The sequence below is a fragment of the Panthera pardus genome, unplaced genomic scaffold (assembly GCF_024362965.1).
Source record: "Panthera pardus isolate Hobbes unplaced genomic scaffold, ASM2436296v1 HiC_scaffold_13, whole genome shotgun sequence".
NCBI classification, from domain to species: Eukaryota; Metazoa; Chordata; class Mammalia; order Carnivora; family Felidae; genus Panthera; species Panthera pardus.
Genome location: NW_026526688.1, coordinates 193,746,261 through 193,763,411, shown reverse-complemented (window position 1 = coordinate 193,763,411; position 17,151 = coordinate 193,746,261). Strand labels below are relative to the sequence as shown.

The following is a 17,151-nucleotide window of genomic DNA, read 5'->3' as shown; positions in this document are numbered from 1 at the left end:
TATCTTGCCTTCCTAAGAATTCCTAGGAGCATGTAGATGGTGTTTGGGTAACTCCTGCCAACATATAAGCAGCTGATAAGTGGACCCTCATATTACTATAGTATACTTACAGCTATTATTCAGTGCATGCACAATTAACAGTTCTTAGGTGCCTACTGTGTGCCGGGCATCATTGTTCCAGGTGCCGAAGATGCAGCAGTGAACAAAACAATGCACCTTTCCTTGTAGAGTTTGTGATCTAATAGGAGGATAAACAATGTCGGTACACAGAGTGCCAGACAGGGGGGAAAAAATCAAACCACTTGTGAGTAATAGGGAGGCTGGAATGGAAGGATGGGGCCGCTCTTTCAATGGTGGTCAGGGAAGCTATCACTGAGGAAATGAGCTGAACAGAGACCTAAAAGAAATGAGACAGAGACATGCAAAACATGAGAGCGAGCCCTGCTGGTATTTAGGGGACAAGTGTTCCAGGGAGGGAGAATTACAAGCGCAAAGGCTCTGAGGCCAACTTGGCCTGGTATGTTAAAGAAATAAGCATTCCATTGTGGGTAGAAGTGGTCATAGGGGTTAGTGGAGGCAGAAGGCAATCATGAATGACCATTTGGTTACTGAAAATGTTTTGACTATTATTCCAGGAAAATATAAGTATTCAGTCAGGGAAGTTGACATGATCTGCCTTCCATTTTGAAAGGAGCCTTTTGGCTACTGTGTGAATAGACTACGGGGAGATGAGACCAGAAGCTTGGAGGGTAGTTAGAGGGTGATAGCAAGAAGCCAAGGGAGAGATCATGTTGCCTGGCCTAGGTTGCTTGTGGTGGGCAGTGATTGCATTCTGGATATGATTTTAAGGGACAATACGCCACAGGTAATAATGGTTTGAATATGTTGTAAGAAAAATAGAAATCAAGAATGACCTTTTTATTTATTTGTTTATTTGTTTATTTATTCATTTATTGGCCTGAGCAGCTGTAACAACGGAGTGCCATTTACCAAGATGGGGGAGTTCAATTTTGGACACGGTAAATGTGGGATGTCTGTGAAACGCTAGGATGTCTATGAAGCCATGTCCTGAGCAGGTGCAGGAAGGATCTGGTGTGCCAGTGGAGGAGCTTGGCCTTCGATGGGAGTGTGAGGTGTGGGCAAACCCTCCATGCAGCAGGAAGGAAGAAGGTGTGTAGGAAAAGATGCACGGTGCCTGGAAAAGGGTGCCGTGAAGACCTGAAGAAGCTCTCCTGTAACTACTTCTATTTTCTCAGTGAAGTAGAAAGCCAGGTCAGCGGCTGAGAATGAGGGTAGGAGAGAAGGTGTAAAGAGGCTTTGAGATACAGGAGAAGGTGTGAAATAGTCTTCTAGGACAGTGATAATAAATTTCAACTCATGGCGGGAGCTCCTGGGTAGTTCAGTTCGTTAAGCGTCTGACTCTTGATTTTGGCTCCAGTCATGATCTCCTGGTTCGTGGGATAGAGCCCCTTGTCTGGCTCTGCACTGACAGCCTGCAGCCTGCTTGGGATTCTCTCTCTCTTCCTCTCTCTGCCCCTCCTGCCCTCATGTGTGCATGCACTCTCTCTCAAATAAATAAATAACCTTTAAAATAATAACAAATTTCAACTCATGACCTAATCGTGGAACTTAAAAAATCAACTTAAGGATTGGAGATCAACTCAGTGATTTAAAACAGTAAATAGAATTTAAAAGTAGAGTTCATTGCATGTAAAAAGAGTAAGAATTGTTTAAAGCTTTCTTTCAGGTGCACATGTATATGTGTATGTCCTAGGTTGTAGCAAAAATATTTTAAAGACACTGGCCCAAGACAGTGGTAGAAAATGATCAAGAGACTGTCGAACAACGTCAGGGACCAAGTTGACGACCATATAGTTAACAGAGAATACACCCTCCTAAGATTTTGGCATTGGATCTTCTAGAACACCACAACCACCCTCCCCTTCCTCTGGCCCACCTGCACCTCCACTATAGAAAACCTTTCTGCTTGAATATTTTCAGTGATGGCACGCCAGCTTAAAAGATCGAGATTTCAGGATGTAACTTTCCTCTCTATGAAAAAAATTGAGTCGTCACAACATTCTCTAAGATGTTAAAGTGGTACGCAGAGGGTCTGGTAGTTGGATTTTGGAATTTGGTGTACTTAATATGAAATTTGACCTTACTGTGCAATACCAAACATGACAGCTTTTCTCCATTTTGGAGGTCTCTAAATCCTCCAAAACAAAACCAGTATCAGATCACCAAGAAATCTTGTTTTTTTTCAAACTTTAGCCCAGAATTGTAGCATTTGGCTTGTAAATGTATGCTCTCTCTCCTCCTTACATTGCACTAATGGCAATTTTAGTGGATGATTGAGCTAATTTTCATGCCTATATTTTCTTCCTCTTTCAAGACTTGTTGTTGGATCGGCAGGCGATTCCAAATATAACTTTACTTAGAAAAAAAAATGTGTTCATTTTTAAGACAGTCTTCAGTTGTGAAGTAGTTTTTGCCTAGCAAATATATTAATAAATAATAGTTAAGAAGTTGTCAATAGATGCTGTGGAAATGGCCATTTATATTTTTAATTATAATGAGCTCAGGTTATTTTCTAGACATTGTAATTTAGAATAATAAAAGTATTTCTCCTGTTCTATATTTTGCCTGATTGTTAAAAATGGTTCTGAGATTATTAACTCGAATCAATTTTCTACACACCTGACCAATTTCTGAACCATTTGAGTTTTTTAAAAACACTTTTTCCTATTGTAAAGGCAATATCAAACTTAGTTCATTAGACAGGCTATCAGACATAAACCTTACACATGAAACATATTTTCCTTTTGCAATGTTGTTCTCTTTCTACTGTATGTATTGTGATTTACATAAATTTGAAACACCTTAGTAACAAAAGTAGAAATGAAATTTTATAGAGAATGAGGACTCATCACAAAGTACATTCTGCCTACATCAGTCCACCTATAACACTATTTAATCTTAGACTAGTTGTAAATCAAAATCAGGTAGAGTCTCACAAGAAAAAAAATTAACTATGTGTGGTGATGGATATTAAGTAAACTTACTGTGGTAACTACTTTTCAGCATATATAGATATACCAAATTATTACGTTGTACACCTAAATCCATACAATGTTATAGGTCAATTGTATTCCGATTTAAAAAAGAATTAAAATATCAAGTAGTCTGAACACCCCCTCTACTGCTTTTGGGATTAGACTGTATTCTAGGATTCTTTAAATAGTTTCCCTTCCTAAGTGCCAAGAAAAAGTTAAAACTGCAAAACAGGATCATTCTGTTATTCTTTATCTAGACCCTCACGTAATTTTTGTCTCTATGTTAAATACTTCTTTAGAAAAGGAAATACACAGGATTAGTGTCTCTGCTATTGCTTCCAACAAGAGCTCTACCATGGAAAGCTCTTTCCCCTTCCATTTTGCAAGCCTCAACAAGTCTGTTGCTGAGTCAGAGCCTCCTTTTTTCCCTGATGTGAGAAATCTTTCTCTCTTGAAAACTCATAAAGCTTAGGAAATGTTTGAGTCTCCCTGGGGGGGAAGGGACAGGGGAGCCAGAATGAACGTGGTGAGGAGGAGTCCCTCACACAGCAGCCCTGACGATGGCACATTGAATGCTTTTGTGAAATACGAAGACTTGGACATGGCCCAGGGTTACCACGGGAGCTCGCCCCGTACGTAACCTGTTATATGCATATACGTGTGTAAAAAGCCACCCGGAGCCTGGTTAGGTTCCTGGGACTCTGCTCCTCATTGCTGAAGTGAAAACGTTTGGTGTACAGCTGAGGGTTCTTGTTTGCCCTGCAGAAAACACCTTCACGCAGCTGCAGGAAGGTCCAAGGCAGCACACAGCACGAGAAGCTAAATACGGAAACAAGCCCGAGAAGGCGCTTTCTAGGGCGACGAGAAGCGAGGACACGTCCAAGACTGGGACGTGGTGGGGCACGAGGTGCGGAGAGAGCCGCTCCGCGGTCTGCAAGGCAGGCAGAGCCCACACGATCTTGCCGGCCTAAGGACCCCAAGGGCTGAGCCTGGAAGGCGAGAGGGGCCACGGTCACTAGGAGCCGCTCCCAGTCTGGTTCCCGGGCCTCAGTTTCCCCCGCGGGCCCGCGCCGCCCTGGGAAGCCCGCGTCCCAGCGGCCAAGCCTCATGTGACCGGGGGCGGGGCGGAGGTGACAGGAAGGAGGCGGGGCCGCGAGGGCGACGGGGGAGAGCGCGTGCGAGCCCCGCGCCGGGAGGGGCCGTTGCCCAGGAACCGTCGCCGCCGACGGCTCGCGCACGCCTTCGTGCGCGCGCGCGCCGGGCGCTCGGACTCCGGTCGGCCGCTTTCCACTGCCACCGGTCTCTCCTCTTCCCTGGATGCCGAAGGGGCCGGAGGACCGAAGCCGCTCGCTCTCGCGCTCCCCCGCCTTCCTGGGAGCGCAGGCGCGCCCCCGGCCGTGCCTGTATATTAATGAGGGGCGGGGCGGGGGCGGGGCAGCGGGGGCGCGGCGGCCTCGCGCCCGCGCGTGCCGGGACGCACCGCGGGGGGCGGTGCGATTGTGAGGTGGCGCTGACGCACGTTCCGGAGTTCTTAAGCGGCGAGGGCGGCGGCAGAGGCGGCGGCGGCACCCGAGCCGGTCTCGGGAGGCGGCGGTGACTGCCGCGAGGGGTGGCGGGGCCGAAGTAGGTGCCCCTGGCTCAGTCACGGTGTCCCTCTCTCACTGACTCCCCCTCCTTCCACCACGGCCGCGCCGCCCCAGATCCGGCGGTTTCCTAGGCGGGGCAGCGGACGGGGCGCCTCTCCTCCGGCTGCCGCCGGCCTGATAAATGAGGGACTTCGGATTTGGGGTGCTGCAGACCGCCCCGCTCCGAAGCAGCAGCCCCGGGTCCCTATTCGGCAGCGGGGCGTACCGTCCCTACGCCACGGGGCCCACCGCGGCCGCCGCCCCGCTGCCCTCCACCACGCCCTTCGGCCCGCTCTCGCCGCCGCCGTTGCCTGTCACCGGCTTCTCAGAGGCCGCCTCCCCCTTCTCTATCCCCCTAGGCTGCGGCGGCGCGGGCAGCTCAGCTGCCGCCGCTTCCTCTTCCTCCCCGTTCTTGGCGCATCAGCAGACCATGCAGGATGAGCTGCTGCTGGGGCTGACACAGCAGCCGGCGCGGCCGCTCTCGGGGGCGGCGGCCGCGGAGAAACTCCCCAACCACCACCCCGGCGGCGGCACGAACGCGGGTGTGACCCACCTCCTCCCCTCCCAGGACTTCAAACCGAGTCTGCACCACCCCTCCTCCTCCTCCGCCTCCTCCTGCTGCTGCTGCCGCACCTCCTCCCCGCAGGACTTCAGTAAGCGGCAGCAGCAGCAGCTGAGCAGCCAGAAGAGGAAAGAGTTCAGCCCTCCCCACCTTCCCCACCCTCCGGACTCGAAGCCGCCGCCGCCGCCGCCGCCGCTCCACTGCCCCGGCCGGTTCAGCCCGCCGCCGCCCGGCCCGCTCCTCCAGCCGGCGCAGCTCGCCCAGCGCCAGCAGCCACAGCAGCCGCCGCAGCCGCCGCCGCAGCAGCAGTTCAGCGTACCGCACCCGCAGCACCTCCCGCCGCAGGACTTCGCCCCGCGGCAGCGCCCGGCCGACCTGCCCCCGCTCCCGCAGCTCCAGCCCTCGCCGCCCGCAGCCCCGCGGCGCCGCCACGGAGGCGCGGGCAGCCCTCGCAAGACCCCGGCCGCGGGCGAGGGCAGCGCCGCCGAGCCCCCCAATGCGGGCTTGGCCCCCTCGACGCCGCCGGTGAACCCCGCGCCGGGCTCCATGGAGTCCCCCAACCACCCTCTGCTCAACAGTCCCAGTAACCTCCTGCCCGGCGGGGCGCTCGGCGCGGGCGCCTTCAGCAGCCTGCAGAGCCCGGACCTTCCGCACCCGGGCGGCGGCGGGGGCGGGGGGCCCCCGGGAGGCGGAGGGGGAGGCGGCTCCGCGTCGCCGCCGCCGCCACTGCCCGGCTTCGGCACCCCCTGGTCGGTGCAGACCGCGTCGCCGCCGCCCCAGCCCCAGCCCCAGCCCCAGCCGCCGCCCCAGCAGCAGCAGCCGCCTCCGCCCCAGCAGCCGCCGCAGCCGCAGCCGCAGCAGCCCGGCTCCTCGGCCGCCACCCCGGGTGGCGGCGGCGGCGGCGGCGGCGGCGGCGGCTCGCTCAGCGCCATGCCGCCGCCCAGCCCCGATTCAGAGAACGGCTTCTACCCCGGGCTGCCGTCGTCCATGAACCCGGCCTTCTTCCCGAGCTTCTCGCCCGTGTCCCCGCACGGCTGCGCGGGACTCAGCGTGCCGGCGAGCGGCGGCGGCGGCGGCGGCGGCGGCGGCTTCGGCGGCCCCTTCTCGGCGGCCGCGGTGCCCCCGCCGCCGCCGCCCGCCATGAATTTACCTCAGCAGCAGCCCCCGCCGCCCGCGGCGCCGCAGCAGCCGCAGAGCCGGAGGTCGCCCGTCAGCCCGCAGCTCCAGCAGCAGCACCAGGCGGCGGCCGCCGCCTTCTTGCAGCAGAGGAACTCCTACAACCACCACCAGGTACGGCGGGCGGCGGCCCGGCTGCGCCGCGGGGCCGGCGACCGGGGCGGCGAGGGCCACTCGCCCAAGTGAGAGGGGGGACTGGGAGGGCGGAGGAGGGGGACGGGGCTCGGGACGCCAGTCCCCGGCGGGCAGCGGCCACCGTGGGCTGCGAGGCTCCGGTAGGGGGGTCGCGCCGGCAGCCGCTGCGGTCGGGCGCCCCCTCGAACGCCCGGCGCGGCGGGGGGGAGGGGGGTTGGGGCAGCGGCCGAATGGCGCCCGGGACCGAGGGCGGCGGCGGCGGCGGCTGCGGGCGGGCGGGCGCCGGCCCGGCCGTCCCTCGCAGCGGGCGCCCCGACCCGGAGGACCGCTGTCGGCGATCCTCGAGGACGGGCCGGGGGACGCGGGGCCGGCGGGCTCGGACGAGCGGCCTGGGGAAGCGAACTTGCGAAGGAGGGTCGTGATCGCCGCAGACGGTGCGTGCGGCGAGCCGGTGACTCTTCCCCGTCGTCCAATGAGGGGACGGGCGGAAAGGAGAGGCTTTTTTCTTTCGGGTCCGTCTCGTTGCGAGTCGGCCCGCGCGAGGTCTGGCCGGGGGGCGGCGGTGGCCCGGCCGGGACGAGCCGCCCGCCGCGCCCGGGGCCCCGCGCTGAGCTGTCAGGCGGCGGGAGAGGGGAGCCTGCCCGCGGCGGCTCCGTCCGCCTCTGCCGAGGTGCCCCGCGAGCCGCTGGCTTTCTGCGCCTCTTCGCGTTTGGGGACGGTTTGGTGGCTGGTGAGGCCAAAACTAAACTCGGATCCGGGAATCGTGTGATACCTCGCAGGGGGGACTCACGTTTTTTGGCGGCCTTGACCGTCTCTTGGGTTACGGGGTGTGTATATTTTGAGTGGGTAATGCAATTATGAAATAACACGGGGCCGGGTTGTGTGTGTGTGTGTGTGTGTGTGTGTGTGTGTGTGTGTGTGTTTTGGTTTTTTTTTTTTTTTTTATTCATCCGGGTCCTTTCCGATTCAGGCTCCGTTTTGTTATCTTCCCAGTACAGTGTTTGAATGACCGCCGGCTTTGGTTCATTGACATCGAAAAGCGTATTTTGTTGTCCTTTTTTGATCCAGTCAGCATTTCCTGTAGTGATTCGTATGTTTAAGGTCATTTTCGTGATCAAGGACCGAGACAGAAGCAGAATTGGACCTTAACCGGTGCTTACTTACTCCTGTAACTTTTTCCATTGACCAGTTAAAGTTTTCAAAGGTTAACCTTTTAAAGGGCGAACGCTGTCTGACCAAAGTAACAAGTTGAGAGTTCTCTGAAATGAGAGTAACAGTTAGTCTTTCTTTCGAGTCCCCGGTGTCTCCCCGAGGAAGAAGAACGTGGCCTACAAGGATTGAAAACACGTCATTTGGAAATAATAGTCCGCTTTCCCATGATTTTCACAGTCTCGAGCAGCTGTGTCCTGCGTGTCAGGGTGTTGGGTTTTTTCCGCTGGGAACTTGCCACAGAAAAGTATCGATAGGTGCTTTTGTGCTCTTGGAGCCCTGCTCGCGGCCATTGGAAGACCGCGTAGGGTGGTTCGTGTTTAACTGTGATCTGCGTCTTGTCAGAAGATGGTTCTCCCAGTGAAGTTTAAGAGGTCACACAGCTGCCCTGTGGAATTTTAGATCGCTGGAAGAGAACTTGAACCCTGTGTCAGCAAGGAAAGTAAGGCCCTCAAGAATGGAGTGATTTCTTCATGGTCCCCCCAGCTGTGCTTTTGAACTGTGGGGAGGGCGAGACGGCAGCATATATTCATGATTATCTGGGCATTTAAAAAAAATTTTTTTAATAGGTACTAGGGGTCAAGTTCTCTCAAAAAGAGAAAGCTGTCTCACAAGAAGCAGGTTTCATTTGAGGAATTCTTGACTTATAGTAACTTACTGACTTAGAGCAGCTGCACGGTCCATACTTCCTTTGGCTAAGCGTTAGAGCAAGCTTCTTGGCAATGTAATTGCTAGCAATTAGTATTTTTCAAAAACCTACGCTTATTGCCTCGTGCTGAATTGTCCATGCTTTGGCGACTGACAAATAAATAAATAGAATTTATTTTTGAAAATGAATGAGGTTACTGGAGACTTGTATGAAGATCTCTACTAGAATAATCAAAGCATATAGTTAGTTGTTTTTCTTCAGTATATCTCAGTGGATCCACCTATGGGTAACATCAGATAATTGCCTAACAGTTCATGGATAATTAAGTGAAAGAAAAACAAAAACACTTTAAAAGAAACTACATTAAAATCGGAGTAAAATATCTTAAAAGTTGAATACGCGATAGGAAAAAAAAAAAGAAAAAAAAAACCAAACCCACATATTTTCCATACACTCCCTACCCTGAAAGGCGTTTTTAGTTCATGCAAGACAGTAACAGCAAATGTTATTACCATTATTCACTTTTGTAGCAGTGCCATTGGTTTTGGAAAGCTAACGTCTAAATATCTTACTCCGATTGTTACTCCTATCTATTAATTAAAGACCGGATTTTTACTTGTATGCCTAGTAGATTATGGTTGTTTTAAGATCACAATGTAGGTTCTATCTTCAAGGACCTTCGAAGTTAATTTCAATTTTAAACTATTTTTTTCTTCTTCCATACACGATTCTGAAAGGACAGAAATGTAACCGCCTGGTTCTATTTTAGCAGTTGTCATGAAATATCTGCTCGATTCATTATAATTTATAGTGGACCAGACGATGAAAACTCACCTAGCAGGAAATGAGTATGTTTTCAAACAGCAAGATCGCAAACCTATTACTTTTCGTAAACTGTTAAGCTATCCTTTATTGCCTTTAGAGATTTTTTTTTTAAGATTATATATATATTCTCAGCTCAGGCCGAAATTTTAGTTTGAATTGTAAACTCTCTAAATGCCTGTAATTTAAACATACGTGTTTTTCTCAGCCTCTTCTGAAACAATCTCCTTGGAGCAACCATCAGAGCAGTGGCTGGGGCACTGGAAGCGTGTCGTGGGGAGCAATGCACGGCAGAGACCATCGTAGAACTGGAAACATGGGGATTCCAGGAACTATGAATCAGATATCTCCATTGAAGAAACCATTTTCTGGTAATGTCATAGCACCACCAAAATTTACTCGCTCTACTCCATCACTGACTCCAAAATCTTGGATTGAAGATAACGTGTTCAGAACCGACAACAATAGTAATACACTCTTACCCTTACAGGTAAGAATGGTATGTAAATGGTCTTATTTCTAACGTTGATCTTTCAAAACAAGAAATTGGGTGGTGGTGGTGGTGGTGGTGGTGGTGGTGTGGAAAAACTGACAGATGAAAAAATAAAAAATTTCTGATTTTAAGCATTAATTTAAGGACAAAATACAAAAGGATAGAGAAAATGGATACTGTAAAAAATTCTCTAAACACACGGTAGAAAAGAAGCTTCCTAAAATGTAGAAAAACCTGCTGTGTTTCTCCAGTGCATATTGAAGCTTTTAATTGGCAGCTCAAGAATGCCTTAATTTATTAATGTTTAATAGGCCACCAAAATGAGTTTCTCCTCCAATATCACTAAACTAAAATGTTAAGCAATTGTGCATAGGTTTGACTGTGATCAGCTGTGTGTATATTAAAATATACCCGGTACAGCTGTGATTATGGCAAAATAATATTAAGACTTTTTACATCCAATTAAAATTTGCCTTCACTGGTTCAGGGACTATTTTTTTCCTAAATGTGGCTTAATAGTTATGATGATTAGACACTTTTTCAGGCCTTTTAAAATGTTTTATTGATATTATAGTCTAATAAAGCTATTTACGATGAGATTTTTTTTTTTTTTCTCCTGAGACCTTCAGAGGGCCAAAGATACAAGATAGAAGGAACTTTGATTGTTTTATTTTCTTTCTTTCTTTTTATTTTTTTTTATTTTTTGTGGGTGGGTGTGGGGAAGAGAACTGCTTATTTCTGATGAAAACTTCTATGCTATTGAAGGTGAGATCTAGTTTGCAGTTACCAGCTTGGGGCTCAGATTCACTCCAAGATAGTTGGTGCACTGCAGCCGGAACATCCAGAATAGACCAGGTAGGCTGCACAGTGTATATTCTTCAGGATTTTGACTAGGAGTTTAGTGTTTATATTATGAGTAAGATTTATTATTAACTTTCCAATTATACCTTTTTAAAGCCTATGTCAGAGAGCATTGAAGCAATTTATTTTTAAAAGGTCACTTGACTTAAACTATTTAATATAAAATGTTTCATTTTCAAATTTATGAGTAATTTATAATTATTTCATTATTTCCAAAATATAAAATTTTCTTTTTGGAAAAAGGAATTATATACCCAAGAGCACCTGACTTTAAACATCAGTCAAACTGAACAGATTTTATCTTTGAGAGTTGTTTTCAGCTAGGGACAAAATTATGGATTTGCTTATCATTCAACTTTAAGTTTCATCAATATTTTACAGAATTTTTTTAGCAAATGCTTGTCATGGAATCTGCTACATTTGTCTTGAGGTATATTTCTGAAAAAGCCAGTCTTCCATTTTTTTCACCTTTATAAAAAACTTCGTGTGTTTTTATTCTTTATTCTTTATTTATTCTTTATTCTAAAATTTGTCACTGCTCTTATAGACTATATTCTTGTAAATAGTCAGTTTCCTGTAGAAAAGCCCTAAATCAAAAAGCTAGGAATCCGTCTTAATCACATTACTTTCCAGCCCTTTGTGGTTGCAAAATGCTATCTCTTTTCCTGCAGACTAAATTTGAATTCAAACTGGGTACCCAGTGATGAGAATTATTACAGGATGAGTAGAAAACTCAGTCCTACATGAGGATTCTTTACTACAGAGCCGAAGCTTGAATGAGCATAGACTTGACATTGTGGGATCCCACTGAATGGAGCTATGTTATCTTTAGCTAAGGCTCTTCCTTAGTTAATTTGTCAACATGAGATGATTTTACAAGTAAGGACTGTATAAATAGATCAATAAGATGTTTGTAAATAGCCTTCTAACCTAGAGGGTTAGCAGTAACTTCAGTAATCTACCATTAGCACCTATTGTAGACAAGTCCTACCTATTTACCAAAATAGTCCTGCCAGGATCTCCACTTAGAAATAAGTGGTTATCTCACATAATTTATAATTTATAATTTATAATTTATTGTTTTGTTAACAATGTAAGTTAGCTATCCATCTGTTTCTACCCTCTTCTCCACTCTGGCTCAGTTAGGCCGTATTAGTGACATTTTTATGGTAGCCCTTTTATGTTGTTCAAATTGAATACGTAAATGCCTAGGAGATGGTATGTTTGAAGAGGAAAATTATGGTAATCATTTTGAAGGTGGCAAGGGACGTGTTTTTAGAGAAGAAGAGACATAATTATTTGAAGAGCAGGTGTAGGAAGCAGCACGAGGATCCATAGACGGGGGATATTAACTATGGAGAAGAAAGAAGACAGATTAGCTGTCATAAAGGGACCCCCGGGGGCGGGGCACGTGTAGAGAAATGAGGTTATTGAGATGCTGTCAGTGGGTGACGAGCTAGAGTGGATAGAAGTGATGATGAAAAAAGGGAAGTTTTCAAAGTGGGCCCTACAGAGGTGCCCTTCCTTGGCTGCTCTGGGAGCAGGGCCTCCAGTGCTCCCACTTAGACTTCAGTCAGAGCCACTCTGTTCTTACCCATGTTATAACCGAGCATTTCACATAAATTCATTTTACCAAAAAAGATTTGGGTGCTTAAAGATAATGTTTTTTTCTTTTGGTAAACTGCTGAGATACTAGCATTCCCTGTGGACCCTTGAAGCGAGGTGTGATGTGATGGAAGCTGAAGAGTGGTGAAGAGAAAGATGGTGGAAAGTGAAGTGAACTAGAAAGAAAGGAGGCCTAAAACCTGAACGTCCTTCATCTTTCTCAGTCTTTATGACATCGGAGCATACTGATGATGGGCTTTCATCTCTTTGGGTCATAGTTTCCTGATCTATAAAAGGAGAACCTTGAACTAGATCATGGAAGGCCTTTTTAGCCAGCTCTTATACTTTCTCTGATCTATTTTGGCCATTTCTTTTCCTCCTTATCCACCTCCCCCCCCCCCACACACACACTTTATTTTTAGAATACAAGGGTCTTAGTTTATTGGGGAGAAGGGGTGGGAATTGGACTGAGGCAGTCCAGGTGTACTGTATGGCCTCCCAAATAGGCTGAAAAGCAATGTTGTTCTCTCTTTTGAGCACCCTAAGGTACTTAACTATATAAAATTTGTTCTCTGTTTCTATCTTTCCATAAAAGGTTGAGGTATTTGAAGTTGAGGTTCTTAAAAATACAGCAACAGCTGTAAACTTCCAATTGGTATCTTAAACCATTGGGGAGTTCCTCACTATTTGGCAAAGTTAAAATTACAGAAAATTCTTAAGCACTTAAATATCTGGGGAAATATTTTCATTCTGACTTTTTTCCCCACCACGTACAACATTTTAATACTAATAAACCTCAGTTAACAAATACATTATTTTAAAACATTTAACTTTTTATTTCTTTTAGTCTCAAATCGAGTAGGCCTATAAAATATACTGAATTGTAAAACCAGAGTCTTAATTTTTGTACCTGGATACTTGAGGCCTTACCTATACCAAGAACTGGACATGTAATTAACATTCAGTAAATGGGAAAGAAATCATTCTGAAAATTGGTTTTATTTCAGTTATATATAGCATTTTTAGGGTTGGTTGGCATTCTCTTATTTTAAGTAATTATGTCCTTATGGAAAAATCTTCAAATTTAGAACTTTTAAAAACAAGGGTAAAGTTTTATGCACATTTCTGACTTTAAAATTAACGTGGGTGGGGCGCCTGGGTGGCTCAGTCGGTAAAGCCTCGGACTTCGGCTCAGGTCATGATCTCACAGTCTGTGAGTTCGAGCCCCGCGTTGGGGTCTGTGCTGACAGCTCAGAGCCTGGTCCTGTTTCAAATTCTGTGTCTCCCTCTCTCTCTGCCCCTCCCTTGCTCATGCTCTGTCTCTCTCTGTCTCAAATATAAATAAATGTTAATAAAAATTGTTTTTAATAAAATTAATATAGGTATTTTAATTTCTTTAAAGTGCTATTAGCTAGTTACCCTTGCAAGAAATTATACTTAGATGTGTGATTTTTAATTACCTTAAAATTGAATTTTCAATTAGATACTGAGATTTCAGTTTATTTATTCATTAATACTTGAATTTTTTAAATCAAAAAGTAAATATACTTGTAGCTGAGATTATTACTTAAAGGTTTATATATGGCACATTAGTTCTCTCTAAATAATTAGCAACGTGGTCCCTTTAAAGGTGTAACATAGCCATAAAGCCTATGAGATGGTATGTCGGCCTGTCCTCTAGCTAAGGGATTATGAATATATTTAGTTCTGTATTTTTGTTCCTATGGAAGTTCTTGAGTGTGTCACATAAACTACCTTAAATTCATTGAAGATGCTTTGCACCAATCTTTAATATCCAAACTGTTATGACAACATGATAGATGATAATTTGGAGGTCTCTCAGAAAGATATATTATTTGGTATCTTTATTCACTTTGCACAAAAACAATAAATAGTAGCAGACCAAGTCCAATTGTTCATTCATTTAATAAAGCATTCCTTAAATTTTGGTTCTTAAAGGTGATGAACCTCATTTAAGGACATTGGTGGTAGTCATCAAACTGTAAACACTGAAAATGAGAGAGAATGGGTCTCTTGTAACCTGCTTAGGTAATGGATGCTTTTTAAGTTTTGTATCCTGCATTCACTTCTCTAATTGCACTTGATACATTTTTTTTTTTTTAATTTGTTTATTTTGAGAGAGTGACAGACTGTGCACACCCACGAGCTGGGGAGGGCAGAGAGAGAGAATCTTAAGCAGGCTCTGCACTGTCAATGCAGAGTCCTAGGCGGGGCTCAAACACACAAGCCTTGAGACCATTGACCTGAGCTAAAGTCAAGAGTCAGACACTCAACCAGCTGAGCCACCCAGGGGCCCCTGTACTTGATACGTTCTTATACCGGATATTTTCTACTAGCCTTTTCATTTAACCCTTGTGGATACTAGTATACCTTTGGCCGTTGGGGCCTTTAAAAAAATTTAAAAAAAAAAATTTTTTTTTCAGTCCCTGTCATGCCACTTAGTCAAGGTTCAGATTCATAAAGGAAGTTCAAAAACTGTTATGTTCATTGTGTATGAGGTAGTGTTTTAATTATCCTTGAGCTATATGGGGAGAAGTTCTGTTCTTTGCCTTTGAGAAGGTGGAAGCCCAGTTGAATGAAGAAGGGGTGTCTGTGTAGAACAACTAGAGACTGATAGGAGAGAGTAGGAGCCTGATGCTACATTGTGGAGGGAGACAGTAGCATGTCGTCTGCTGCTCATTCACCACAGTGCAACAGCACTGCGTCGTCAGGAGTGTAAAATCAGTGTTTGCTTGAAATGGAGGACAGTATTAATAACAACTTTGCTGTTTTATTTTAAAGCAAAAATTGGAAAACCAAACACAAAAATGCAACAAAAGTGGATCTCTCTACTTAGCCAGAAGGATATATGTTAAAGCATCTGGTATATCTTTAAACATGACAATAGAGGGTTTTTCCATAATCCATCTCCTTATTCTTTGGGAGAACATTTCATTTTCAAGAGGAAAATGTTCTACTTGACCATGTCTTTTGAAATGAGACAGGGTTTTGCATATTTCAAAGTAAAAATGTAACATCCCATTGAAACGTTCCCTTTTAATTAAGTTTAAGTTCTTTCTGTTGTACTAGTTTTAATATTCTTGACCTCTTTAGTTATTTTTCAGCATTTATAATCTTTTTTTTTAGATTATCCTATTTAAGATGAGGATGTGAGATTAGATTACTTTGTTCTTTCTGTGTCCTGCAGTCTTTCTAGGAGCGTATGGTTGCTTCTGTAAGTCTTTATGCCAAAAGTCTGGGTTCAAGAAAATAACAAAATATTAGAATATAAGAGATTATAGTTTTCCAGTGTTTTCTGAGCTTTACCTGTTCACTGTTGTGGGATTCTGTAATCTCAGTTTATGAAAACCCATTTAAATCGATTCTTTGCCAGATAATTTTCATATTTAAGGTAGATTCCTCATAGTGATTCTTACTTTTGTGAAACTTCTTGGCTGTTTTCAAATAGTCATGTAGTAATAAATGTAGGTTAAGTTACATTGCTATGATTTTCCATATGTAAGCTAATCAGCTTTGGTGTGTTTATGTTTTCCTTAAAATGGTTTCGGGATTTTCATTTAGTTTTTAAATCAATGGCAGTTTTTGTGAACACAAATTTTTCTAATATCCTTATGTTAGAAAAATGCGTATTTGTTTTATAGTCAGATTTGTTTCTGTCGTTTTTTCCAGAAGTTATATTTTAATACCCATACTTTATTTAATGTAATTACCTGTATTTTTTTAGACATGAGCCTACAGGTTTCATTAAGTCTAGAAAGTGGTTTTGAGGTGTCAGGAGCTCTTTGCCTGGTCAAGGTTATTTTGTGTTCGATGCTTTAAAAATCATGTGGGATGCAGCAGATGCTTACCAAAGTATAAGTTGGCTAATATTTGTATAATGACTTTATTCTTTTCTTTACTAAAGCAGGAGTTTGTTTCATTATGAAAGACTTGAAATGCAAGGGAAAATAGGGACCTGATATGTGGGCATTACCCTATTTCAGTTCAACGTAGGCATTAAAGCTAAAGCTATTAATACGTGCCGCTTTTTTGAATAACCGTTGTCGGTTGACTATCTAGTGATTGCTGATATTTATTGAATAACCATTTCCCTTCTTACCTTAAGTAATTGCCCCTGGCCCATTGAGAGTACATATGGAGTTACTTCAATGATTTTACTCTAAATTTTGCTCTAAAGCAGGATCAAACTCAAACTCTTTGAATGGAGTTAGAGTGTGACTAAAAACCAAGAAACAAAAGTCATTTGGGTGGTGGTGAGAGTCACCATCAAGTTCATAGGTCTGTTAAGGATGGGGCGTAGTCTGATTCTGTTAAAGAAAACATCAGCCTGAGAAGATAGCCTTAAACCATAATGTATTTTCTTTGTAAGAATTTAAGGCAATAGAATATAAAGTATTTATAATACATCTTAGAACCTGTACGATACAGCATACCTAATGAGGTTTCTTTGCTTAATTATGTGAACAGTTTTTATCATGATAGTTTACATTTTTTAATTCTGTTAATTCTATTCTAAATACATCTTTAATACGTCTTGTCTTAGTTACCATTTGAGTCCTTATTCCTGGGGGATTTATGGTCCTGTATGTAGTCTTTGTCCTCACAGAGCTCAACTTAAATTTGCAGAGTTTTTTTTAGTAGAGTTAGGGTACTATTCATTCAAAAATATTTGAGAGCCAGCTATATTTCATAATTAGAAGGTCCTTACCCCTAATTAGCTTAGATTAGTGGGTGAGGCAGGAAAATCAACAAATTAATTATGCATAAAGTAAAATGGAAGCACAGAAGATGGAAATATTTGGAGAGATTAGTAAAATTGTATGTAATTTTTGTCCAAGGGCCATGTTCTTCTCTATACTAGTTTTATTTCATTTATTACATAGTACTTTGAGTCTTTTGCTTTTCTAATATGTCTATTTGCTTTGCTGTGGCTTTTC

General features: G+C 45.1%; 1 protein-coding gene across 6 annotated transcripts in view; it reads left to right on the top strand.

Moving 5' to 3' along the window:
* The first annotated feature begins 4,626 nt into the window (after positions 1-4,626).
* Positions 4,627-17,151, top strand: part of CPEB2 (cytoplasmic polyadenylation element binding protein 2) — a 72,442-nt gene continuing 59,917 nt past the window's right edge. For 2 of the 6 annotated variants that reach the window (XM_053901681.1, XM_019453686.2), the window contains exons 1-3: positions 4,627-6,533; positions 9,443-9,724; positions 10,493-10,582. In XM_053901681.1, coding sequence (XP_053757656.1) covers positions 4,824-6,533; positions 9,443-9,724; positions 10,493-10,582 — 2,082 coding nt within the window. In that variant the 5' untranslated portion in view covers positions 4,627-4,823. Of the gene's footprint in view, positions 6,534-9,442; positions 9,734-10,492; positions 10,583-17,151 lie in introns of all 6 variants that reach the window. The other 4 variants (XM_053901685.1, XM_053901683.1, XM_053901684.1 and 1 more) reach the window with 2 other exon arrangements.